This window comes from Drosophila virilis, chromosome X (genome assembly GCF_030788295.1).
Source record: "Drosophila virilis strain 15010-1051.87 chromosome X, Dvir_AGI_RSII-ME, whole genome shotgun sequence".
NCBI classification, from domain to species: Eukaryota; Metazoa; Arthropoda; class Insecta; order Diptera; family Drosophilidae; genus Drosophila; species Drosophila virilis.
In genome coordinates, this window is record NC_091543.1 from 30,364,884 (window position 1) to 30,392,100 (window position 27,217).

The 27,217-nt window shown below is 39.7% G+C and overlaps 2 protein-coding genes and 1 long non-coding RNA gene across 9 annotated transcripts in view; 2 read left to right on the forward strand and 1 right to left on the reverse strand.

The window, feature by feature from the left end:
• The first annotated feature begins 3,902 nt into the window (after positions 1 to 3,902).
• On the forward strand, positions 3,903 to 4,973 carry LOC116650230 (uncharacterized). Its single transcript, XR_011415998.1, has 4 exons — positions 3,903 to 4,002; positions 4,061 to 4,350; positions 4,529 to 4,643; positions 4,866 to 4,973. It is a non-coding gene; the product is annotated as an uncharacterized lncRNA (long non-coding RNA).
• Positions 4,207 to 27,217, reverse strand: part of Nna1 (Nna1 carboxypeptidase) — a 30,810-nt gene continuing 7,799 nt past the window's right edge. The window contains exons 1-16 of one of the 5 annotated variants that reach the window (XM_070206602.1): positions 26,084 to 26,186; positions 19,555 to 19,733; positions 17,755 to 17,907; positions 16,799 to 17,615; positions 15,725 to 16,385; positions 15,392 to 15,662; positions 15,054 to 15,334; positions 14,837 to 14,996; positions 14,615 to 14,773; positions 14,490 to 14,558; positions 13,567 to 13,658; positions 9,994 to 10,129; positions 9,428 to 9,916; positions 8,582 to 9,117; positions 8,150 to 8,527; positions 4,207 to 8,094 (exon numbers count right to left, since the gene is read on the reverse strand). In XM_070206602.1, coding sequence (XP_070062703.1) covers positions 7,386 to 8,094; positions 8,150 to 8,527; positions 8,582 to 9,117; positions 9,428 to 9,916; positions 9,994 to 10,129; positions 13,567 to 13,658; positions 14,490 to 14,558; positions 14,615 to 14,773; positions 14,837 to 14,996; positions 15,054 to 15,334; positions 15,392 to 15,662; positions 15,725 to 16,385; positions 16,799 to 17,615; positions 17,755 to 17,907; positions 19,555 to 19,733; positions 26,084 to 26,171 — 5,178 coding nt within the window. In that variant the 5' untranslated portion in view covers positions 26,172 to 26,186 and the 3' untranslated portion in view covers positions 4,207 to 7,385. Of the gene's footprint in view, positions 8,095 to 8,149; positions 8,528 to 8,581; positions 9,118 to 9,427; positions 9,917 to 9,993; positions 10,130 to 13,566; positions 13,683 to 14,390; positions 14,559 to 14,614; positions 14,774 to 14,836; positions 14,997 to 15,053; positions 15,335 to 15,391; positions 15,663 to 15,724; positions 16,386 to 16,798; positions 17,616 to 17,754; positions 17,908 to 19,554; positions 19,734 to 26,083; positions 26,187 to 27,217 lie in introns of those variants that run through there. The other 4 variants (XM_070206601.1, XM_015171098.3, XM_070206603.1 and 1 more) reach the window with 4 other exon arrangements.
• Positions 6,734 to 27,217, forward strand: part of Nadsyn (NAD synthetase) — a 34,786-nt gene continuing 14,302 nt past the window's right edge. For 2 of the 3 annotated variants that reach the window (XM_015171096.3, XM_015171095.3), the window contains exon 1: positions 6,734 to 6,849. The gene's annotated coding sequence lies outside the window, so the exon portion shown is untranslated. Of the gene's footprint in view, positions 6,963 to 27,217 lie in introns of all 3 variants that reach the window. The other variant, XM_070206604.1, reaches the window with a different exon arrangement.

Genomic DNA, 27,217 nt, shown 5'->3' on the forward strand with positions numbered 1-27,217 from the left:
TGACTTGTATGGCCATGTTGGGCCAATAATATCGCTTGCGCAGCGCGTGCAGCGTTTTCCTCATGCGTCCATGAGCTAACGTCTCGTCCGCGTGTGCTTGTTGGATGAGTCCTGAGCTTCCAACTTGTGCCTTCGACCTCATCCTCCAAGCTCTCGTTCACGTTCCTCTTGAACAGAAGTCCGTCCTGCACTCTAAGATCCGGCAACTTCCCTTGTTAGCTCATCACCTCATTTATCAGCTCTTGATATTCGGTGCTCTCGAACTCCGGGATCTGAAATCCCAACAGATCCTCTGGGGTCAGTTCGACCTCTTCCACGCTTCGGGACAACGTGTCTGCGACGACGCTGTCGGCTCCCTTGCGGTACTGCATGGAGAAAGGGAACGCTTGCAGTTCTAGGGACCACCTGGCTAATCTCCCGCTCAAGTCTTTGAGATCCATAAGCCACTGCAGGCTCGCATGATCGGTGATTACCGTGAACGGCATCATCTCAACGTACGGTCGAAATCGATGTATGGCCAGTTTGGCGGCTGGGCATTCCTTCTCGGTCACCGAATAGTTGATCTGGTGCTTGTTGAGTTTGGTCGAGAAGAATGCGATCGGCCTTTCTTGTTGCTCGTTGTCTAGCTGGAACAACACGGCTCCTACTCCGTAGTGAGATGGCACCTATGGCATCTATGGCCTCGTCACTCAACACAAATCTACCCGTTCTCTTCTTAAGGGCATCAGTCAACGGTACCGAGATCTCGGCGAAGTTCTTTATGAATCGTCGATACCACCCCGCTGTACCTAAGAAGCTTCGTAGTTCCTTGACCGTCCTCGGATTCGGGATGTTCCGGATCGCTTCTACTCTTCGCGGATCCATGCGCAGCGTCCCGCCGCCTATGATGAGACCCAGGTAGTTTAGGTTGCGGAAGCAGAATTTTGACTTCGCCATGACTATGGTGAGGTTCGCGTTCCTCAGAAACTCGGCCACCAATTCCAAGTATTTTAGGTGTGTTGGGAAATCTGCCGATATTATCAGCAAATCGTCGAGGTATACGAACACGTTGGACCTCAGATTCGCCAGGATTACCTTGTCCATGAGCCTGCAAAGTTGTTGAGCGGCGTTGCAGAGCCCGAATGGTGTGTGGCGGAAATGGTACAATAGCCTCCCTGGTACTGTATACACCCTGCTCTTCTCCTGGATTATGCCTAACTTTAGCATTTTATCCACCTCGGCTCACACGATCTCCTGTTTGGCCGGAGACAGCGGATAATGTCTGTCCTTCACGGGTTCTGCTCCCTCGATCAGCTGAATTCGGTGCTACAGCAGGTGAGTTTTTCTAGGCCATCCTTCTCAAATTGGAGAAATCTGCGTTTCACGCTTCCCAACTGACTCCTCTGGTCGTTGTCCAGATCCCACATTTCCGGATCCGCCGCGCAGTCGTCGTCGTCCCGGTAATAAGCCACCTTTGGGCTCGCTACCGTTACCTCAGATGCCTCTGGGGGTGTTTCGGACTTTCTGGCCGGACCGAGCAGCTCTGGTACAAGTTCCCGTCGCAGGTCCGGGCACATGTAAAATACGATATTATCCTTTCTATTCTCGTATTTCACAGGCAGAACAACGCGACCTAAAATTGTGCGATTGGCACCAGCCGCTGTCCTTACCATCGATTCGTATGCCCCCCGCTTCCCATCCCAGTTCCTACACTAACTCCCGGCATCCTCGTCCCAACAGACTGACTGAGGCAACCCCTTCATCTTGGCCCCGGCGACTTCCACTTCGGCGAATACGCGTGGGTCTATACTATCCTCCCGTCTCACCGCTTCGACGACCTGGTGCCGGGTAATCCTGCGTCTGCGGAAGCGCGCACGTGCCTTCACCACTTTCCGGGTGGCTAGTGTCATCCCTTCTAGCTGTCGCTCACCAAAAATTCTATTTCGGGCCGACATGTATGCCCGAACACGTTCTTCATATAGTAAGCCCCTAAGTGTTCCTCCTTTGCTTATATTATTATTATAATTAGCCTTATCCTGATGCTTATTTCAAGTCTCCGTCTCCTTTCCAATGATTATTGGCTTTTGTCCCGCCATACCCGCGCTCCCTCTGGGGTTTCCCGGATAGTTTTCACACTGGGAGCAGAAAGTGTCCGGCTTTCCACACCTATAGCAGAATATTTTCCGCTCCAGACAGTCTCTAAAGACGTGATCGAACTGTCTGCAGCTCCAGCATACAAGTCGGGATGAGTTCCTGCCTCGCACTAATGCTTCCTCCAGTTCTCCCGGCGGCGTTTCTGTACGATGTGGTGGTACTTCAACCTCGTGGACTACGGGCCTCGTTCCTTGTGGACAACGCGACGGCGGCAGGTACCCCGTCCGGCTTATGCGACCCATGTGCCTCTCCACTTCTAGGCTCTCTTGACGCAGCTCATCCACGGTGAGTACGTCCATGGCATAGATATATTTCACCAGACTTTCTTTCAAACCGCGCTTTATATTCTTCACCAGGATATAATCATCCACCCCCTCGCTGGCCTCTTGCTCTCGTTGTAATAGCTCCTGCATCACATTGTGTTCCGTCTGGTAGCCCCGGAACTTGTCCAAGAGGGCATGCCGCAGATGCATCCAGCTGTCGACCCTAAAATGCCGCGCGTGAATCCAATACCACTCGCGAGCGCGGCCGGTCAGGAGCAGGTGGAAACCGCGCAGGACCTCCTTCCACGGGCATTGATACTGCTTCTGCAGGAACTCCAGGCGGAACACGAAGTCCTCGACCGAATTCATCGCGTCCTCGCCGAACTTGACGTTCCACCGCTCGAGCTTCATGTACGCCGTTTCTCGTACGTTGGCGTACGCCTCCTCCGCTCTCCGGTCCTCTACTCGGAAATGGCGGTTATTCGGGTTACGCCAGTTCCTCGACTGAGCATCTGCGACGTAATCTGGGCTGCTGGACGAATACTCCGCCCCTCGTGCGCCTCATCTATGTGGCTTCGGTGGCACCGGTGGTGAAAATGCCTCGCGCTGGAACACTTCCCGATCTTTCGGGATGCCGCCTGTTCGTGGTCCCTGCTCGACACAAAAATAAATTAGTTGCTTTCTAATTAATTCAAATACTTGGCGGAGAGAAGACAAATCCTAACACAGGCTAACTAATCTACGCATAATCTGGACAGTGGACAACACTTAAGCATTCGTGAAATGCTCAGTTCGTCCGTTTGACTGACGAACGGCATTCAAGGAACGCTACCTTAAAGGCTATTTGGTTTCTGTCGCACATCTGTGCACCCTTAGGGTATGCTGTGTGCGGCGCAGGATCGGCTTTATATCGTCCTGGGTCACCTGTCTCCGAAGCTCCTTTTTAACTACGGCCAGCACACCCCAAACGTTAGCACAGAGTGGGACAAAACAAATAGAAAACATTAAACAAACTCTAGTAAGACCTACCCTAATATCACATTCTATCACAAGTTATTTTGTCGTGGCGGCTACCACCAGGCTACGATAAACGGTCGCGCACGTTTCGCCAACATGCAAACGTGACTTACCGTCATCAACCACTACAAGAAAACTTCTCATGTTTATGGATATTCTTCGTCGCGCTTCTCGGATTCCACTACACTTTGCCCGATTATGAGCTACCTACTCGTGCCACATAAGACTTCAGCAGTGTGGGTCCAAAGGAATCCTTTTCTCTGTTCCTTCATTTATATCGTATTTATTTTTCCTTGGTTGTGCACCGACTTCAAGGAAGCCGAGTGCTTCTTCAAATTGGGCGCCATATTGTTACGATACTGCTTTTTTCTCGGGGGGCCGCGCTGGCTGGCTCATCGGTTTCTCTGGGTGTAGTCACATCCCTGGCCCGCAGTCCGCACAATCGATAACAACGAAGATACACGTCTGTAGCAAAACAGACTTACACTATGCAAAGCGAACCACAAAACGATAACGTCAAACAATCGGAACTTCTAACTCATGAACAAAATAAACAGCTGTAACAACTATGAACATGTAAACAACAAAGGTGAGACACTCAATATAAATTAAAAAAAAAACACTATTTATCCACCTTACTCTTCCAGATCGGGCCCCGGTTCCGGACCCAGCGTACCCACCCTACCATGAGACGATCACCTACACTCGTCTCCCTCATTTTGCCATTAGATGGCCATCAGCCTGTGCCGGCTGTTATGCCAACTCTTCCCATCAAAGAAAATTTAGCCGGACATTTCTCTCTTCAGATACGGCATATAATTGGTTGCATTTCTTATCGTTATTATCATTTAATCTTATTTCTTATTCCCCTGCGGGTTATCTTCAAGCTGTTATTTATAATTTCGTACTCGCGAACATTTCTGGCAATTTAAACCAGGTGCATACGATAAGTTGGTATATTCTTATATTTAGAATAATGGATATAAGTTTTGAATTTCAATTTTTTTTCATCTTTCAACTTCGCTTCAACAGTTATCTATAACGCGTTGCATCGTTTCATATTTATAACAATTTCTATTAATCTTAAATATATTAAATTTCTTTTTTTTGTACAGAATACATTTTTTTTGTTGGCGACCTTCATACAATACCTGAGACCAAACAAAAACGGGCAGAAGTTATTGCCAGTCAACAAAGGAAAGAAAAATAAGGGGAGAAATATAAACACAGGTAATTATTGCACCAATGGGGAGCGTGTGTACATATGTGTTTCCAACGAATGGCGTTGTTTGTCAAAGCGCTAATATTACCTTGCCTGCCTAAAGAGCTCTCTGGGTGGGGGCACCTGCACCTGAGGTGCGTAACATACATATATATACGTATAAGTGGGTATCACTCGTGCATAAGTTGACCAAAATCTAAACCTTTATAACTTCATTCTTTACTTGGCAGACGCAATAATCTTTGGACCCTTTCCTTCCCGGCTCGTACTTTCGGAAATTTACTTAATTTAAACTAGTCGTGACTATTTTTATGTATTTAATAACAAAAAAAAAAAAAGGCGGTTCTCTTTCAGAACAATGGGAAGTCCGCGTCTGACTCTGCCTCTTCGGCGTATGAGACCCGTCCGTGATGGCTCGTCTCTCCATCGTGTGATTTACGCCGACACTTGGCCGCGCTTTGAAAATCCGGCCCGAGAATACCTGGCTTGATCTGGCCAGCGTGGAATTCAAACGTGGTGTGCCACCGAATGGCTGCGGCTGCTCTAATAGAGTATCGCTTTTATAGTGGTTTTAAATAATGACAGTGTGTTCCTGGTGTATTATTGTTTCGTGTATTATCGCTCTTGTGCACTATTAATTTTGCAATAAGTTAGCAGATAAGGAATTATCTTGCCAATTAAATAATAAAGAAAGCCCGTCATGAACAAATGTATGCCCTTTCATTTTTTCTTTTTGGTTAAGCACATGCTCCGTGGCCGGTAAAAAAAATATCCAAATTCACAAAATTTAACTGCGAGCCGGTACGTCCGCTGTGGACCGCTGACAAAGTCGAACTCCCCGTACATTTGGGCAGCAACATCATCGGTGCCGAATTTCGGCACACGCATACATTGGCGAGGGCACCGTTGCTGCCCATCTGCACAGCTGCATTTTTTGGGTCATTGGCCCAATGGACTGCCAAGGGCATATCCAAGGGCATGCGATCCACTCTCCTCATATTCTCTTCAAGAGCGAACCGGGCGGCCAATAGCAATCGTGGTTTTTGGTGTCGTGGATCGCAAGTCTGGCGTTGCCACCTTTCAAAAAGTTGGGCTCCGCCATGGGCCCAGCTTCACCCCGCATACTCTGACCATATGACAAAAAGATATCGGCGTGGCCGATAATATCGCACGCAACCAACTAAGTAAACCCTCGGTGCTGCCGATAACGTCAAATGCAACAGTTGAAACGCTGTTCCCCCATAGCTGGCTGGATGTGTTAACTTATATGTACATAAGTGCATCTGGCTGATGACCGAGTGCATCGCGGACTTTCCATTTGACTGTTGGCTGGCTCTTATCAGAGCCTATCTGAGCGAATCGGGCACGCAACCAAGTCCTGCCATTTTATATACACTCGGAGAGCGTTGATTACAACATGATCTTTCATTCTCCTGAAATAAATACTCTCAAGAAATCCACTCTGTATTTCACGTTAATTGAAGTAGACAAGGTCAATATTGTCTCCTCATAGTATTATTTATTTCGGTAACTTTCTTCTTTCTAGGGTTCCTTTCCCTCTCTTTTCACATATTGCCGTTTCCATACAGAAATATGTTATTTATTTAAAATCACAATGTACCAAAATGTAGGGTTTCAGCCCTTCTGCATAGAATAAGCATGCATTTGGCATATGTTATAGTGTAAGCGCATTTCCATTTAATGCGATAATATTAAATTGCGTACAATGAATTTAAGCGCTGCCAACAAAATGGGAAATATTGAATTATAATTATATTAATTCAAACGCAGTCTCTGACTACTCTAATGGTCCTAACCATTGGGTTGAGAAAATGTTTCTGCCAATAGTTTATTTCAATTAAAGGTATATAATTACGCCTTAAACAAGCCACAATTTAACCATAAAACTGGACTGGCAAAGTAGCAAGAAATTGTCGCATATTAATTTAACAGCTCACTACATAATAATAAAGTCGGTAATATTAAACGCTTGCGTTTCCCACCTCTTATTGATTTTGGATGTGAGTGTATATGCCCCTACAGTAAGAACGCATTATTAGTTTGTTGCTTATATATATATCGATATATGTATCCGATATTAATATCTATTATCAGTTTGTTTACTTGCACTTAATATTCGCCTATGTTAAATTAAATTCAAGTTCCGCACTATTTAATAAATTATCTGGTATAAAACGATACGAGACGAACAGAGTATGTAAAACGATCAAACCAATCTCCAATTTCTATTGCCCATTTTGTGACCATTTGAGCTTAGTTCTGTGTCAAACCCGCATTGCTTGATTAAACTGCTGCTGAATTTTCAAGTAATTGTTATTTTATTTTTATGAATTTAAATTAAATTCCTATAGAGGATTTTGAATAACAAACTGTTAGATCAAAACATTAATTTTTATTGCGAAATTTGCGAAGAAATGGGGGCCAAAAACTAATCATTCAATATTCAATACTGGATACAAAATATGGTTATTATACACAATGCCTACACTAAAGGGGAACTGTAGTACTCCATAAATTTTGCTACATTTATGTTTTCACATTTTCCTAATTGGTCAAAATTGCGCACATCGTAGTGCATTATTTCTATAACAAATTCAAATTTGACTAAAATTTGGTTTAAAAACAAATTCACATACAAATACATGAAAGATTTTGATAAGGGGATGTTGTCGGTTATGGAATCAAGGAATGTCCGGGAATCTCACTGCTTCAGCTAATGCTGATATCCTTCACTTGGTAACAACATTCGCTACCGTGCGGGACTTTCTCTTTTTCAATTTCGTTTTCACCTTCCGTACAAGGCTGACTGTGTCTAGGGAAATCCCTGCAACAGATTTGTTTGCTGGCAATGTTTTGGTATTGCGGTATTGTGGCATGTTGAGTGCGCCAGTGGCGATTCCGCTGCTGCCACTCTTTATAAGCGGCCCACCAGCATGGCGCATTCGTCTCGAAACCCCACCAGCACCACCGGAATCTTGCTGGACCGCCGTAACGACTAGGCCACTAGCCTTGAACTTGTTAGTTGTGCGTCCAGCAGAGTATTGCATACCACTGACAGATGCTGTTTGAACGTGTTCTGCACCGCTGCCTGGTTGAGTTTTCAAAATCAGGCGTTGCATTTGAGTCGTTTGTTGATGTTTCTGTACACCAAAGTTGACAGAGCCTCTAGCATTGCTATGAGTCCGCGAAAAGCGTGTAACCAGTTGTGTCGTCTCAGCAATTTTAATCATACTGGATTTGCGCTTAGTCTTACCAGTTATGCCAGATACATCGATAGCGTTACCACTAGCTGTTCTGATGCTCTTGCTTGGTTTGCAACTGCGTATGGGGATCTGCGGATACTCAAGCTTGGTGCTAGTCCCGCCCATTAGGCGTGTGTTTGACGGCTGTATTTTTTTATGTTCTTGCTGCCAGAGTAATAGCTTTTGTGAACATGCGCTACAAAAGGTATGTTTACATTTTTCGGGAAACTGTAATACATTCTCTAACTTACTTAAATAAATCCACTTGCTCCAATTTGCGGGATCTGCGCGGCGCCCCTACATAGGGAGGTGGCACAGTTGCTGAAGTCGTTGACGATCCTGCTGCCGATGTCAATGGTTCTTTGTTGCTGGCACCGAACATGTTATGTGTTTGTGAACCTCCAGAGCCCCGAAAAGCTGTAGTCGCTGCTGCCGTAGCCATTACAGTTGCCATGTGAGCATTTGGCTTGGGCTGTCCTTTGTACCAGGCTAACGGTCGGACGTCAGGATCGCCATGCGCTCCTGTCCAAATTTTTCGTTTCATTGAGAGTTTTACATGCAGGTCTTTACCATGGCTGTCAGTGCAATGTCTTTGAGTGCCAAGTGGGATTAGGTTGCTGTGTACACTGCTACAGTAAGTATAGGCTTAGGCAATTTAGGGTACTTGAAACTGTAGCACTTACCGGCGCGGTGGTGTCTTATGAATCCTCGAGGCTGGCTTTGATTCGTTAATAAAGCTGGGCCTAACACGGCTGCCATCTTGGTTGAGATTGTGCCAGGAATATGTACGTCGAGCACCTGTCATATTAGTCTGGCTATGCTGACCGCCTTGCTGCTCGGGCGCTGTACTAGGCGTAAGTTTATAGACGTCTAACCTTTTAACTCCGCCAGCCCCGGTGCTCTTGGAGGGGGTAGTCACGATCAATTCTGGTGGCATGTGATCAGACTTCGGTTTCTGGACAACCAAGTCACCAATTTCTTCGATATAACGACGCTGTAACTCGCTCTGGAGTAGAGTATGACGAAGTGGCGCCACCGCTCCAAATGTAACATTACCTGCTGGGAAAAGTTCTTCATCGTCTGTTGAGAAATGCAAATCAGATCCCGGATCAGTCGTTGGCAAATCAAGCGCAGTGCGTACCAATTCGCCGCGCTTTTTAACAGGCTTACTTCGAACACGCTGCCGGCGATTCTGAAATATAGGAAACACGGGGGTAACCTTCAAAAGTAATGTTTAGATATATTATATGTTGACAGTAAGCTTAAAAAGTGATAGCAATTTCTTAGTACAATATGTACATAGAATAGTGTGTGCATATATTTATATGAAATATTTATGATTATTTGGTTTGATATTGCTCTTCCTATTTATGTTTGCGTTAAATTCACAACAGATAAATTATTTTGCTATCAAGAAAAATGGAAACAAGACCATTTAGCGCAACATAGTGCAAGCAATTATAGGCTTCGGCACGCCGAAGAAATATTCATTGTAGTATTGTGAGGTGGGCTGTTGTTCTTGAATGTACCTTTTTTCGACGAAAAATAAAAATGCGTCGGTTGGCCAGCCAAAGTCGCAAATTGCGGTCGATACGCATCTTGCGGTTTAATGCTTTAGTCTTGCACTTTTCTGTGGACATGTGTTTCTTTTTTTTGTTGCGCTTACGGGATGACTGTTTACCAGTCTGGTTGACATCGTTGCTAGCATCCGTCAACAAATCTGAGGACTGAGATCCGTTGCTCTCAGAACTTTCGGAGTCAGGCGACTGGCGTGGCGTCTTGATCGTTATCTGAGCGCGATCTGGAGTTTCGCCGTTCACAAGCCTCTCGACGTTACCATGCGGTGAATTTTGTACACCTCCACCACCAGTCGCACGCCTGGAACAGACCATCTTGCATCCCAATTTGTGACGGCGACGTTTTAGTCGCGCCAGTGCCTTGAACTTCCTCTGAAGAACAGGTGAGAAGTATATTTGGTCCAATACATGCATCACCTTGTGCATTCGGCGTACACGAAACTATTGGCAGTAGGCGAACGGATCGGTTTTGTGCTGTAAGCCGCGTTTTTAACGAAATAAATGTGAGCCACACGTACCTTACGAATCTCATGCATGATCTCAGGCGAACTGGGCGGCGCACGTATAGGCGCACAGCAAGGACCTTCTAGATCAGATGCTGTTATTGAATGTTTGCCCTCATTGTCGGAACTAGAACTGCAATTTCCCTCGTCGCTAAAGTGTAAAATTAAAAGCGGAAGATTTGTTATTATATGTGTTGCATCCGTAAAACTATGAAAAGGCATAGTATTGTTACAAACAGCTTGTAAGAGCGCATTAATATCAATGATTAATCAAACATCGTTGTTAAAATATGTTGAAAACTATAACCAAACCACAAGTGTGAAAAAATTCCCAAATTTTTCATATAGATCTTTGGATATGAATTTGAGCGCGAAACGTCACCCACCAAATCGTTGACCTCCATTTCCACCAAGGAGGAATGGATTTTTCAATAAGTGTGAAACACCCCTCAAATTAATTTGAACAAATATCTTTGAAAATGAGCTTGATGCCAATCGGATGTTAAGCCAAAAAGCTTCTTACAAACTTTTTTCGCGGGTGGAATTTCCCAAAACCTTGTTTTAACCTACTTCGACACATAAGGTAACTACAGTGAAAATTTCCTACCTCTTATGGTGTGGGCTGTGCGTTGGTCAGCAATCTGTCAGGACAAACAGCTATATATATATTATATGAAATGATATCAATGAATTATATCAATGAAAATAAGTTGCATAGTTGTCGAGCAGACACGATGGCAAGTAGTCCGGTTGGTTACTGGGTTGAGCCGGATTTACTTGGGATAAGAATTCAGGGTATCCCCTAGTCTGGAACTCCAGACTAGAGCCACTTGTTTAATTTTTATACCCTGAACCCATTAAAAAGGGTATAAGGGTATATTGTATTTGTGCAAAATCCAAATGTATGTAACAGGCAGATAAAAGCATCTCCGACCCCATAAAGTGTATATATATTCTTGATCAGCATCAATATTCGAGACGATCTAGCCATGTCTGTCTGTCTGTCCGTCCGTCCGTATGTATGAACGCAAGGATCTCAGAACCTATAAGAGCTAGAGACTTGAATTTAGATGTAGGTGCTCCTAGTGCCTGCGCAGATCGAGGTCGTTTCCGATAATCGATAACTTACTCCGTTTCCAAGCAATCGATAAAAATCGATATCCTGTTTTTTGGGCAATTTTGGTAAATAATAAGAGCGAAAGTCACCAAACTTGACACATAGCTTCTAAAATAGAATATATATATGCATTTGATGTTGGAAGAAGAGGGTTCAGGGTATCCCCTAGTCGGGAGCTCCCTACTGGAACCTCTTACTTGTTGACAATTCATTTTGTTATTTTCATTTGTTTGCAAATACATACATACTACACATATGTATGTACTCATGTTAGCGAGTTTCAATTTTCTTGCATTGGCTATGCTATTTGCTCCTACTAACGAGCATATGAAGTTTGCGTTAATGCAAATGATGATACACATACACCAAAAACATAATCTACACATACAAAACATACTTGTATGCCATTGGCTGAGACAAGCACTTCTCTCCAGTACACACTGTACAAAAATAAAAGCCAATTCACGTGGGCTATTATATAGTTGTTGCACAAGGCGCGCTATTTAATAAAAGTGTATTATATTCAAATTTGGCTCACAATTTAATTTATTTGAGGCATGCATATCATGAATTAAGCAACTGTATTGAGCCTCGATCATAAGTACGAAACTTTTTTTTTGCTGAAGGCAAGCTGGCAGCATCAACAAGCCACAAGCCGACTTTCGATCCTATGGCTTTATGAGAGCGAAAAGCCAGTCGGCTGGCATGTTGTTTCACGAGTGAAAAGCTAGGCTAGAAAAATTGCGTCGCATTCAAATGAATGGGCGTTACAAATTTAGTATTTATATTGTCTTTGCATACACCATGTCATACGCACTACACATATATTATACGCGACAAACCACGTTCTCATTAAGAAGCTTAGGCTTCCAAGATTAATTTGAATTATACAACTTTTGCAATAATAAGGGTAAGAGCATAGTAAAACTGCCAAGTTTGTTCAACGTATCTTCAAAACCAACAAAAGTTTCTTTTGTTTTTGTTTGAAGTTGGAGAGAAGAAAGTAGTAATATTTATTTAATTTAGTTATTTTAATGCTACAAATGATTCATTTGGTTCCGTTATTTTGACCTACTAATTTAATTTAACTTAGTTATTTTAATGCTACAAATGATTCATTTGGTTCCGTTATTTTGACCTACTAGTATATGAAAGGATGCGCCATTATGCCTTTTTCAAGCTCTGAACATTTCATAGCTGAATAGTACACAATTAAAGATTGCACAACTGCGCATAGTGCATATCATGTGATATGTGATGTATATGTATGTTTTAAAGCATGTTCAGATATTTGAATGACAGTTCGGCGCTGAGGATTTTTTTTATTTGGCACTCACGACTAACCCTTAGTCTTATTAGATGTGCTCCTAAAATGATATATATTGATACTGTGCTTATACAAAATATAAACAGCTCAAGCAGAGAGCCTTAGTTCGTCGATAGAGCACGCGGGGAGGAGGGGCTAGTGTTATTAATAAAATGAAACATACAGCTATCTCAGCTGTCAGCATTTTACAAAACTATGTTTTACACTATGGGAAATGTATTTTTTAATGGGAAGGTATCTAAAAAGTGAAATTTTAAATAATTCTAAACTTTCAATTATATATGAAAGATGGCTCAAAACGTCTTGAAACCCATTTTTATGTTTGTAAATCGCACCCAGGCATTTAGTATACTAGTGGGTATAACCTGGGCTTGTCTGTGGCACGTATGAAATAAATTTTTTCAAAACGCTGTAAAATTTGTTTTGAAGCTGATTGGATGGTGAGCTAATAACATTTATACGATTGTTTTCCGCCAATTTAGCACTGTTGAGGGTGAAATTTCCCAAACCGCTGAAACACGTTATCATGACAATCGTGTGTAGAGCTTTGAAAATAAGTTTGGGGCAAATCGGACAAACCTGTAAACTTCACAAAAAAAAAAAATCTTTGAAATGTTCTTCCCACCGTGCTCTTTGGATTTTGCGAAATGTGTGAAAAAATCTCAAATGATTTTTCTTTTAGGTCCCACCAACCCACCAAATCCTTGACCCCCATTTCCACCAAGGAGTGTATGAAATGAATTTGAACAAAGATCTTAATAAATGAGTTTGAGGCCAATCGGATGGAAAACAAAAAAGTTTCATACAAACGTTTTTCGCGATTTTTCCACACTTGCGGGTAGAATTTCCCGAAACACCGTCTTAACGTACACCTTCCTCACAACAACACAAAAATACAATTATTTCACTTTCAGGTCTTCTTCCCCCATTCCCTACAAAAGCAGAAAATGTTATTTAGGTTAACATACTTTTGCATCCCCTAAAAATGACCATAAAGGTTAGTCAAGAATGCATTCAATGTGACTAAATAAGTTTAAAACCTCTGATATAGGCCGACTAACATACGTGCTTGCATATATGAGTACAAAAAGTTTTAATATCAGTTCAGCTGATCATGCTGATATTGTGAGGAAAGCATACCTACCTTGAGTAATCGGACAGCGGTATGTTTAATGGTTCGTCGGCGCTTGAACCTTCGCGCATCAGCCTTTCGATTATTTTAGAGCGTAGTCTTTCCTGTTGTTTGAGTAAATTTAAAATCTATTGTAAATGTTAATGCATTAGGATTAGTGAAAATATAAAAAAGGCCGAAAAAAAGGAATTTATAGCATTTTACATATTGTACAAATAAAATTAATGTGAAGCTAGCTGAAAAATTACAATATAAACAATATAAAATAGCGTCTAACTACGTCAATTGTTTTATTTAGACAAATATTTTTACAGTGTACCGCAATTTATTTGCGAGCTACAACAATACTACTTATATAAAAGAAATAAAACATTGAGTAGTATTACTTATGTGCCTGTCTGTGCTGTGTGCTTATAATAAAGTAAAGTATATATATATATATAAGTATATATATATATAAGTAAAGTATATATATATATATATATATAACTTTTAAACAGTTCTATAAAATATTAAAAACGGCGATTGGCGATAGATAGCATTCAAATTCATAGTTTGGCAACATAGCGGAAGTAATTCTCTGGTTTGAGCCACTCCTATACTCGTGTAGTATTTTGTCAATTTTCTTTACATTATGTTCTGTCGGAAATTATCAGCACAACAGCAACAAAATTACAACAACTCAATTAAATATTCTTAACAATTTAATAAAAAGCGATTGACTGTGGTATGTTTTGGGACGTGTGACTAAGCATACGTGTAGTGAGTAAAAGACATTCCTAGGAGACATTTTTCTCCACAGAACGTTTGACTTTTAATTTGCTTATAATACATCCCTGATCGGCCATTTTTTGTAATTTCAATGCTTTCTGTTCGCGTTTCTCGCGTTTTCTTATCTTTTTGATTTGCTTAAATAATTTGGCATGACGTTTTACTTTGTTCGGATTTTCATCACAGTAGTCCAATAAAGTCTCACAAAATGCGCGCCCCATATGCTCATAGTCCTGAAAAATGAAATCAACTATTTTTTGCACTACAATGCATCTGATCAAAATCTTACCTGTGTGTTGAAATGAGTGCCTTTACGCGAGCCCAACGAAGAGCCGCCAAAAGATGCCTCAATTGTATAGCTGTTCGTGATGCCCAGCATCCAAACAACAATGCGTCCTGTCCCTTCCTTGCTACGTTGGATCTTAAACTTACAGCTCTCAAACGAGAACTGATGGAGAAATATTTAGATTCACAAAGAAAGGACTCAACTAACTAGAAACATCAGACATACCCGATCGGCGCTGTTTTTGTGCAGCATTAACGGAAAAACTTGCTCGGTAAGCCGCTTCTCTGGGTTACGCTTGTTTTCGCAGCCATATATAAATATATTATGTTTGCGTGAATGTGCGTGCATATCACAGTACATGGCTACTCCACATTCCTCAATCAGTCTAAAGGTTTTAAAATTGTAGACCAGATTTGTTTAGGAAAGTTGCTCCTTCACCTACCTTCTAATCATGGCTTTTGTATACCAAATAGATGGATAAGTCTCTCTAATAACAGTTCGATATTGACGATTTAAATCCTTGCCAGTTAGCGAGTTGCGTGTGTTACCTACGATGACTCCATCCGGATTCAACATGGGTACCAGTTTGAAAATAAACTTGTGGCGTAGGCGCTTAGCTACTGTGGAATCACCTGTTATAAAGTCCATCAGACCCTTCATCATCCATGACGATGGCGTCTCGCTGGGATGAACTCGTGCCGATACCACAATTGATTTTTTACGCTGTTAATATAATATATACGCACGTTTTAATTAGGTGCTGCTTATACAGTGACTTACCCTAATGTTGTCCTCATTATTGGATGGTGCCGTAACGGTTAGATAATATACATTATTTCCAGCTAGTGTGCGGCAGAGAAGACGCAGCTTACAAAATTTTGATTTTACAGGATGACGCTGTATTTCCATCAAATAGTCCTGCAAGTCGCTGTAGGTGTAAGGGTAACTATGGGCAAAGTACACCGTATCATCATCGTGCTCAAACTCAATTGTAAAGGTCAGGGTGTAACTCGAGTTATCTTCATCCTCTTCATTAGTATTGTTGTTGCTTCTGCGGTGAAATTATGAAGTTGTCTTTAAATCGTAATATTCAAGGAAACTGCCCCCACTTACTCATCATCATTACGATAATATGAAATATTATTGCCACATCTTCGCCAGCCTTCGTTTTTATCTTTAGCACCCAAATTAGAGTACATGACTGGTCGCATTCCATCGTTGTAGAGGCTATCCGACTTCACCAGATTGACAATGGAGAAGCGATAAAGCATATTACGACGAGTGCGTCGAACCCGAAAGTAGAACCATTGCTTGGAACGACTTGTATATAGATCGGGACGTAAGTAGAGCTCATAGTAGGTTGGCGTGATTTGCACTGCCTTAGCCAAATTTCCGGATTCGAAGCGCGACTCAAACTCCAGACTATCAGACTCGTCTGCATTCATGGGATGGCAGTTCGTGATGTATTTGGCGCCGCCAACCGCCGAGCGACTGAACTGGATTTGAGGAATATCATAGGAAAGAGGTTGAGATTGAAAAGATGCCCGTTCATTAAAATTATTCTCTGAACTGGGCTTATCGTTAACTTGATCATAAGTGCTAGTATTGGTGCTAGTACTTATATGAGTTTCCCCAATATCGTTTGGAACTGATTCAAAGCCTCGACGACGCCCCCTTGCGACAGCTGCAACTGCTGCCGCCATGCTAACGGTTCTCGTGCAAATTGGCGTTGGAACTGAAGGGAATGGCCTTAGCTTTTTATCATCGGTGGCTGCTGGGGGTAGAGAGTGTATTTTACTGTTTTAATTGTTTTTAAAGTAAAATTAGATGACAGTGCGAGTTAAATACTCAGAATCAAACACAACACAATTTGTGAATTGTTCTCGTTAATCATAACTTCTCAAAACCTATTATGTTTGTGGTCACTGATAATTTTACAGTCATTGTAGTATTTAATCTTAGTTTTTTTTATTGACGCCCACCACGTCATGACTAAAAAAAAAATTAGTTGATAAACGAATTTTGAATTGGAGTTCAGATTGGTAGCTTTATCTTTCTAAAAAAAAAGTTAAAATAACAAATGTATCCTGTCAAAACTTCATACCATAAACATAATAATGCGAGGTTCTAAGAGATTGAGATTTTGACTCGTACTGATGTCTAATTTGAATTTTCATTTATCATTACATGCTAGCCTGCACATGCTTTCTCCTCCGACTAGCGTTTCTGTATCCGATACAGAGCTAGAACTGGTACTTGGACGCTTATCAGCGCCACCGGCCAAACGACTAACTGAAACTTTTGGCTCGTCCTTAGCAATTTCTGTACTGCAATCGTCATCGCTGTCCTCGTCCGTGTCTCCGACCTTGTTACTCTTGAGCGATATTGAGGTCTTATCATTATAGGATTGATGTGAACTGCTTTGGAAAGCAACCTCCAAACGCGAAATGTTCGTTTTGGGCAGTTTAAAGGGGGTAACTGCATATTTATTTTGTACCTTGCTTGAGGTAGAGATGCCAGTGTCAGTTAAGGGATTGTCGTCGTAATCGATTATCTTTTCAATTAATCCCTTCGAAACTTTTTTGCCAAATTGACTAAGTACGTAGTGCGGCGAGGCGGGCTTGTACTCCGTACTATTGTTTTTCCAAGTATCGTTGATTCCAGTGTTGTCGTTAATTGTAAATTTGCTGGAGTCTGTACCATACATTTTATTAATGAACAGTTCGTTTTTCGAATCGATGAGACATTGAAAGTCTGTTTTCTCTTGGGACTCCTTACTATCTCCACTTGTATTGCAGTCATCGTCATCGTCATCGTCCTGAGAGTTGCTCGTCGAGATGTCACCTAGCCCATTTAATAGGCTAGAAACGCTGTTCAGCTGATTTTTGCCTGAATGAAGCGTCAGCCTCCGACTGAGAGGTATGAATTCGTTCCTGGAATCCGAAGAGTCATCCGAATCTTCACTAGACTTATCTTCTGTTTTATTTTTCGTATTAGGGCTACCCTGTTATGTTGTTGAAAATCAATTTAATTAGGATAATATCCCAATAGTTATCTCTACACCAAAACCCCAATCTTTTTGCGTTAATGTGCCGGCGGTGCATGTTTATACGTATCACGACTTATTGTGTTGTAGTACTTACATAATTTACAGCACTTATAGGGCAATAAGAAAATACAACAATGCCATTCTCCTCGCCAACTGGACGTGGCTTTAGCTCATTACCCGTGGGCACGTTAAGCGGTTCTGGCTGCGCTGGCACATAAGGAATATGTATTATACGCTCCCCAATGACCTGGGAAGGAATTTTTTTATGATTTACAAAACAGTTCGACATTTAAGATGAAAAATACGTGGTTACATCAAATGATGGTGTTCTAGTCGAGCGTTCCTAACTACTAACGTGTATAAAAGGTTAATCTTTTTTTTCGTCACACGAATATAAAAATTGATTCAACGAATGTATGGTCGACCATTCCTTGAACACGGCTTGACTGATTTGTATTTATTCTGTCTGTTCGTCTGCTGTATCTATGCAAAGTCTATTTTTGTACATATGTATGTATGTATCTCTGCATTTATAGGTTTACGTGAAAAAAAAATCATGTTTTTCTTAGGGTTTAAGAGCTAGAGTTATCTAATTTGTTTTCTAGAATAGTTTATACAGGTGGTCACGTATCCTTTATTTTATCACTATCTTTGTTCGTTATAAGACGACGTTCGGTATAAGACGACGGCAAGCAGTTTGGTCGGTTAGGTAGTTACGAGCTCAACAGTGCCACAGCGAATACATTTTTTTTACTAATATTAAGGCAAACGAGAGCATAGCGCAACCATCACATTTGTAGATGAAGGGCACTCCTGGCTGAGCCATTACTACTTGTTATTTATCTGTGTGTCGGAACTCGCCGAGTTGGCGCACAATATTATTTTATTTTTATCGATCGGTATCTGTATTTTCCAACTGCTGCTCTGCTCCACTGCTCCTATTAACCCATATGAAGCCGAGGAAGGCTGTTAGTATTTCATAGTTTTGATATTATGAAAGTATAAAATAAATTGTTTACTTGTTTTAAGCGCGCTCCAAACAAGATTGGTTACCATAAATTTCCATAAGTTACTTGCGTGGGTGTTTCCAAATTGTGGTTCATGTTATAAACCCGTCTCGGGTCCATCTCAATCTGTATCCAGGTTTGCTTCCCCGTAACAACGCACACATATTTATATATGTTACGGAAATTCTAAAATATTTTGACTACGTTTGGTAGCTTCCTTTTGAAATTGCCAACCTTCTTTGACCTATTTTCATTAGTTATGCAAGCTTATTTAAACCGTTTTCCTGAAATTGATAAATATCTACTCAAAGGTTTTTGAGTAAATCCCTGAGATTATTAGGGCCAGAAAAAGTAATATTGAAATCTGATTATTTTACTTTTACATCTCCCAAAACAAAAAAAATGTAAATGTCCCTTTACGTATTCAGCTTACCGCCACAGAAAATGTTATACATTAAACATTTATGTGTGTACATACATAGGTAGGAATAATGAGAATAATAAGGGTCCGTATAAAAAAACCAATACATGGGTATTAAGAATTATAATAATAATTGTTAATTAATGTTAACCTTGCAGCATTATAACAGTATTCTAGCAAATACCTGGTACAAACAAAATGTGAAATTTTGATTTCGGTTTTGCTCGCTTTGCAAGTCGTTCTAAGTTCGGAACTGGTAACGTGTTTAGTAATTAGGGAAACTTGCTAATGATGGATGTGAAAGGTTCTTAAAATGCCTTTGAAGATGAACTGCTTACCTTTCAATAATTCTACCTTTACGTATAAAAATAATCAATATTTACTTTCAAGCAGCCATCTTAGTTTTAAGGTCGAACCTTTTACCTGTTAGATACTGGGAATGCATACATATTTTTCGATAACTCACCTGGCATTCAACAGGCCATCTGGGGGCCTGCTGTGAACAATCATTATCCTTTTCCTTGGGCAGGGCGAATAAATCTCGTGGTTCCTTCAATCGTGCAATTGGTCTCAATGTTTTTTCATCGGTATTAACAATCAATTGATTGGTTTTCAGTCCTTTCGACAGAAGATTGCCTAAGAAGCCTGTTAAAAAAAATTATTTAAATAGTATGCTTCATATGTTCAAGTACTTCTGGACTTATAGTTTTTTCCAAGCAACTGCAAACGTTTTTACCAACCAACACAGCTAATACCTTTGCAAATATAGTCCATATCTTACTGTCCAATCTGTTTCTAAAGTGTAAAAGAATTTTTCTGTTTTAAAAATGTTTATTAAGATATCTTGTCCACTATGGTCATTACGATTATCGGAAGTAAACTCGTAGTGTGCGGGCCTTGGAAGACCTAAGTCGGTCGGACGGTCAGACAGATGGACGGACATGCTATGTCGACTTAGCTATTAATGCTGATAAAATGTGTATAATCATAGTGCTCGAGATGTTTTCTGCCTGTGACCCATTTTCACCGAGTTCACAGAATAAAAAATTTATTTTTAAACGATCATTTCTATGCCAGATGCATCTGGAAGCACAATCCGGCTACCTCCGACATACATATATACTGCCGGCAGCAAAAACACGATAGTTTGAAAGGAGAGAGCTTCGACACACAATGAGTGAGTCAGCTTATTTGTTGCGGGCAACATTTGTTAATAACCAAAACGAAAACAATACGTTTTTAAAATATTTCTATGTTTTATTTTTTAGATACCATTTTTTTAAAGTGTTAATACTTTTATATTTTAATAATACGACTAGATGTATAGAACATTCAATTGGGATTGCATAGAATCAAACAGCCTGAATTATTTTTCGCTTTATTTCAAGTTTCTTGGGTTGTAAACTTAATTAAATTAAATTTTCGGAAAATCTATCTTAATTTTTTAATCTTTATTAAATTTGTACGTGCCGTTTTTTCCTTATAATATTTTTAAAGTATTATGTTTTGGAGGCGATTAGTAAATTGCGTCTACTTATGGTCAAATTGCTTTTGTTTGTACACCAATTTTGAAAATTCAATAGAAAACATTACGCAGCAGCACAATATGGGCTATATTTACGGCCTTACAAGTGCATGAAATGTACCGGACTATTAGGCTATATCTGAATCTTAAAAAATAGCTACGTTTTTTTTTATTTATCTATTTTTGTCAGGCTTTTTATAATTATCGGACAATAAACTAAACTTACAGAAGCTATATAAATACAATTTTCCTTAGTGGGCCATGAAAAAGCATAGTCTTGTGTATTTTTTTATATGTATATGTTTATTTTTGTATATTTATAAGTGTATTTAAAGCGCCAAGTAATACTCTTTCGACAATAGTCATTGATAATTGCGATATTTTTTAATATATTCTTCAACAAAATGAAGACACTTTCATTTAAGCTTGAACCCATTTTGTCGACCTTTGGATCCAAATAAAAATAAAACTACATGCGTTGAGTATCAATAACATTTTACAAATGTGCGTGTTTTCAAGGTCTTCGGCGTTCGGCTCATTTGCTACCTGAGGCGGCTGCACAATTGTTCTTATGAAATGGTGCAAGGGCAGAATAGGCGTCTTCGACCCAATATACATTGTATTTTTGCGATCAACTCCAAAATCAAGAGCCGGGTGGCCTAAGGCCTATACGGTACTCAGACTGACCGCTCATTTGAAGTAGACTGTAAAAGTTATACAATATAACTTAACGTAGGTTTCCCTATTAAATACATAGATCAAGTCCGTTCCAAATGTTCAGGGCTTGTGACATATACGTGCCCCTATTTATGGATTTCGGAAAATTTGCACGATTGGATTGTTTTTTTTTTTTTTTTGACAGAATTGGTCCATAGTTTTTTTTCTTAAAAACAATTCCTCCTTCTGGGACTAGCTTAAGAATTTTTACGAATCCATGTTTTTTGTGTTTTCGCTTATATATGAGAACTATTGGTCGGAATTTGAGTTTCTTGTTTATTTTGTTATTTTGACATCTTGAACAAACTCAACAAGAACAAGGTTCATCGTGATCCTTAAATTTGATAAAACACATGAAAGTTAAATAGCTCCCATTAAAACGTGCAACAGAAGGTTTAGTTGCTATAAAGCACTGTTCTGTGGCTATTTTAAGAAATGTATCTTATATATTCTGCAAGTGTATTCTATTTTCAAAATCCCAGATACTGAAAATATCTATTTGTTTAACAAACATGAAGCAGCTTACCAGTGAAATTTCAGTACTCAAATTTTCGTAATTGAATAAAAAAAAAAACAACAATGGTAAACAACATATTCAACTGTGTTGATAAAATTAAAGAAATCACAAAAAAAAAATTGTCGAAATTGTTGAGCTATGTTGTCGAAAGACTTGCTGAGGTTTGAATCGCGAAAAACTTGGTAAAATACTAAGTGATGACCACTTCGCAAAACCATGTAGCTACATATGTATATGAAATATTCCTAATTGATTGTTATTGTCGTCGGCTGTCGTTGCTACTCGCACAATTTGTTGTTGACTAAACCTAAAACTCAAATGAATGAATGTATCAATATATTGAATCTTTTCTCGCCACATCGTCGACGTCAACGCATTGCTCACCACTCAGTGTGTCGTTCACAGTACGAGCCACGTAAATGAGAGGTCTCGGCGACGACAGTACGAGAGAATATTATTTATTGTGATGAGGTAGAGAAGGCAACACAGAATGTAAATCTTTCATTTCGTATTTTCCCTGGTAAACATTCGGATGACGTCGAGTGAAAGTGTCGCGGCATATGGTAGAAACTTTTGGCTCAGACTCAAATAGAGACATTGAAATCAGAATACATCTTGAACATCAAGAATGCAGTACTTGAGTGTGCACGACTAGCCGATACCCTGTACCCAGTTTCGAATCACACTTAATTAATAAAAGAATTAACTTATAGTTGCAAAGAATCGGAAAGCTATTAACAATTTCAATCAAAATTAACAAAAAATAAACAATTGAAATTGATTAGAGTACAAAAAAAAGGTTCAATGTTTTCTAAATTCAATTCAATGTTTTTAAAGTTGTATGCGATTTTTTTGTACACTCTTTTTTTTTTTTTACAGAGGGCGGTCAATTGTTTTTATACCCTGAGCCCATTAAAAATGGGTAAAAAGAGTTGGTGTAGTAGTGCGGTTACGAACCCTGCCAAGGGAATTTGACCGTAAGAACAAATTTTCCGCCCCTGCTGAATAAATTCGGTTAAGGTAACCGCAGGCTGAAATTGTTTCCATGTATATATATTATTTATAGGCGAAAAAAATTGCTTTCAAACAGATATACAATTCGACTGCAAGACGGACCTTGCATAAGGCTAATATACTTTTAATAGTATAATACTACATTTTACAGTATAAGAAAAACTCAATTAAGAACTTCATATTCAAGTGTCATTGACTTCCGTAAACCCCTCACTGAATATAATATTTTGGTTTATTGGAACTTAATTCTGTAAACCATAAAAAAAAGCCAAATTTCAATTCCAAATATGCATTTTTTTCAAAATACGCAAGCTTTGCTACTAACGCATCGGTAGCGCTGCTTCTTTCGCTTGAGCACATAAATAGTGCATTAACATGTTTATATACTAAATAAAAGTGCTCCAGCTTTAAAAATTATTTTGTAAATTTTGGGTTAAATAAATTTTTAGCGATATAATGAAAAAATTTTTTAGCGATATAATGAAAAAATCTGATTTGCTTGTGTCTAGCTTTTATTGTCACCAAAGATCGAGGCGTTCATGCAGACGGATATGGCTTAATCAATTCAGCTCGACGCTTTATGCGGTCGGACAAGTCGTTTTCTGCCTGTTACATATATTTGTACCCAATTAAAAATGGGTAGGGGGTATACAAATCATTTGGTACTTAGCTGCTACGATGCTTTTTATTTTCTTTTAAAAAATACTTCTAGTCGAACATAACAAAAAAGAATGTAATTATACTACTGCTCTTCAATCGGTCCCCCAAATGGTGTTTTGGCGTTGTTCTTAGGATAAATGCCCAGGATTCTTCGTTTCTTTCTTTTAAAAAGGTACAAGGTAATTTTTGCACACTATATTGGCCGTGGAATTATCTAGTGCCTGAGTTTTGAATAAATTGGAATTATTATAATCTCAAAACACTGTGGGCAATACGGGCGATGTTTTTAGAATCATCAGGTGGTTATACAACTTAATGGTCACACCTTTTGTAACATACGGCGCTCTCGTGCAGTAGCTTAAAGTACTACAGAGCACTGTAGCCAACTGCAACGGCGCGAGTATGGGGCTCTGATGGAAGCTATGCACACGTGTCCGACAGCAGCCATACAGATTTTCAGGTTTTGGTGCACATTTTGGTGCATCGAATCCTTTTTAGAAAAAAATTAACAAATTTCGTACAAATTTATCAATTGTTTCAATCTTTCACTCCACAAGTAACCGAAGGCAAATTAAATACATGTACAAATTATGTACATAAACATGCAAATATACATGTCTACAAGAATGCACATGAGAACCCTAAGCTTCTTTCTAAGCAATAAATTCAAAATACTACTGGAGACAGATGCAAAGGTCATAACGAGAATGCACATGTTTATGTATTACATATGTCTGCATGCCTACATATAGTTAACATATGTCTATAAGCTTCGTTTTTTCATTAGCGTAAGCAAGATGATATTCATTTATTACATACATATATTTTTGAATGTGTATATTGTATTTGTGCAAAATCCAAATGTATGTAACAGGCAGAAGGAAGCATCTCCGACCCCATAAAGTGTAAATATTCTTGATCAGCATCAATAGCCGAGTCGTACTAGCCCTGTCCGTCTGTCTGTCCGTCCGTCTGTCCGTATGTATGAACGCAAGGATCTTAGAACCTAAAAGAGCTAGAGACTTGAAATTTTCGATGTAGGTACTGCTCCGAGTTTGTTTCTGATAATCGATAACTGGCTCCGTTTCCAAGCAATCGATAAGAATCGATATGTATGTTCAAATATTTAAACAGAATACCGAGCTCGAAGTGGTTCGGCTCAACCCGATTGCAGTCTTGCTACTAACTCGTTGCATCAAATATCTTGGTTGCTAGCAGACATGAATGGTTATGCTAGTCTAAATTCAATCCTGCATTGGTGCAGCGATCAATTGAGCCAACACCAAAATGTCGACTGGAATGGTTACTTCGGCCAGTGCTGCTTTCAGTTTCTCTGCAAGGTTTTGAGCCTTTCTGTTAGCTAGAGCGCCGTCAAAACAATCATTTAGACCAGGGATGAGACATGCTAAAAATTTTCTTTGCCCCGGAAAAGTCATTCTTAAAACATTCCAGTGTGGTCCTTCGGGGAGCCCAGGTCACTGGCCACCACGCGACGTACTATCTGCACAAAATGCACTTGTCGACGTGTTTCCACCATATTGGGCAATTATTTTGTAACAATCTATCGCTAATGAATAAATAATCATTATGTATGCATATACCTAAGGAGAATATCAACCAAACGTTAGTTTGGTAACTGTGGGATTGTTAGGTGTTGTCATAGCAACGTACACAACGTTGTAATGTCAAAGAAAAACACGTAAGAGTTTCTAGTCGGGAGCTCCCGACTAGGGGATACCCTGAACCCTCTTCCATCAACATCAAATGCATATAATATTTTGTTTAGAAGCTATATGTCAAGTTTGGTGACTCTAGCTCTTATTATTTACCAAAATTGGCAAAAAAAAAAAAAAAAAACAGGGTATCGATATCGATTCTTATCGATTGCTTGGAAACGGAGTAAGCTATCGGAAATAAACTTGATCTGCGCGGGAACTAGGAGCACCTACATTTCAAGTCTCTAGCTCTTATAGGCTCTGAGATCCTTGCGTTCATACATACGGACGGACGGACGGACAGACAGACATGGCTAGATCGACTCGTCTATTGATGCTGATCAAGAATATATATACTTTATGGGGTCGGAATGCTTCCTTCTGCCTGTTATATACATTTGAATTTTGCACAAATATAATATACCCTTATACCCATTTTTAATGGGTATAAAAACGTACGTAGCTTATTCATTTTACTGATACGCAATTGGTTATTAGAAACAAACACAATCATAACACAACACCTTTTTGAAATACTGGAAAAATAGCCACCGTTTTTAACAGCTGCGACTATATTTGGTGTGGTTACACATATATATATATATATATATTTATATATATGAGCCTCAATAATATGGAAGAGTATAAACCGGCAATATTATTTAAACAGGATGCTATTCAATTTTGTACCTCAATTGACCGTGATTTAACTCTATAATCTGTAACATTTTGGGGTAATGCGCAAATTCATGATCATATGCATTTAATAACTTGTGGTATCGGATCGTATATCCAGTATACTTACAATTTTGTTATTGTAAATGTGCATTTGCCCAATAAATATTACCTCCATTGGATGTTGTCAGTGTGCAAACGGGAAATAGCTGAGCTTGCAGATACTGGACGCGACCACCGCCGAATCCGCAGAAGTCCATGATTAGCCTGAGCCTAAACGTCTTACACACTCTTCAAAAACTGCATAGGAGTATATTTTTACTGTGAAATGTCCGTCATAAAAAATGAGATTTTTGGCGACTCTATCGGATCTGGACCTATCAGCTTTGAAACACATATACCAAATTTTTCGTAAAGGGAAAACCCTACTTCAATTTAGGTTTTTTTTAATGGTCTTCTGGTCTACCTATATTATATATGTATTGCTAATACATGTCCCCTATATTCCGAATCATTTTTTCTTTACACATTAAATTCGCTTAGAATGTTGCTATTTAGAATTGAGAGTGTGGGGCTCTTTGCAATATGTAAAATATGCTTATGAATTTCGATTTTGTATTGTAATAATTTCTTTCTGAATTCGGAACATTAAAACGAAAATGTTTCTTATTGATTCCTAAATAGGCCTGACATTCTGAAATCGGAAGGTAGAAGACTAGTAGTCTCCTTAAGAAATACAAAGGACAATATAAAGTCAATGTTTGATGGTCGCACTATCCAAAAACCCAAAAAGTCTTTGCCTCGTGTTCAGATATAATTCAGTTCTAGATAAAGTACAAGGTTGCATATTTCACTGCAACATTCCATTCAGCTACTATAAAGTAGCTAAATAAAGTTTGATCACTGTATATATTAAAAAGATCGAGATTCGCTTTGGGGTTACTGCTTATCTTATCTTTTTTTGAACACATACAAATGCAAGTGTGGAGGCGAGTTTCGTTTTAAGTTTATTTATAACTGCTATTATGTAATTGTCTTTTTCACAGCTCGTCTGTTAAAAACATTTTTCGGCGTTACGTCCTGTTGTATAAAATAAACTGAGCCGTTTTGCTTCGTTGAGGTCGCACTTGAGTCAAACGCGGCAACTGCTATAAACAAGAAAAAACTAAATGGCTCGTCGCTATCGTTTTTTGTTACGCCAAGAGGAGCTGCTAGGTAGCCTCCCATAAATTCACGCTCAAATTCAAGCACAACCAAATGAAATTCCACCACCATTGACTACAGAAACTCCCTTGCCAGACGCAGC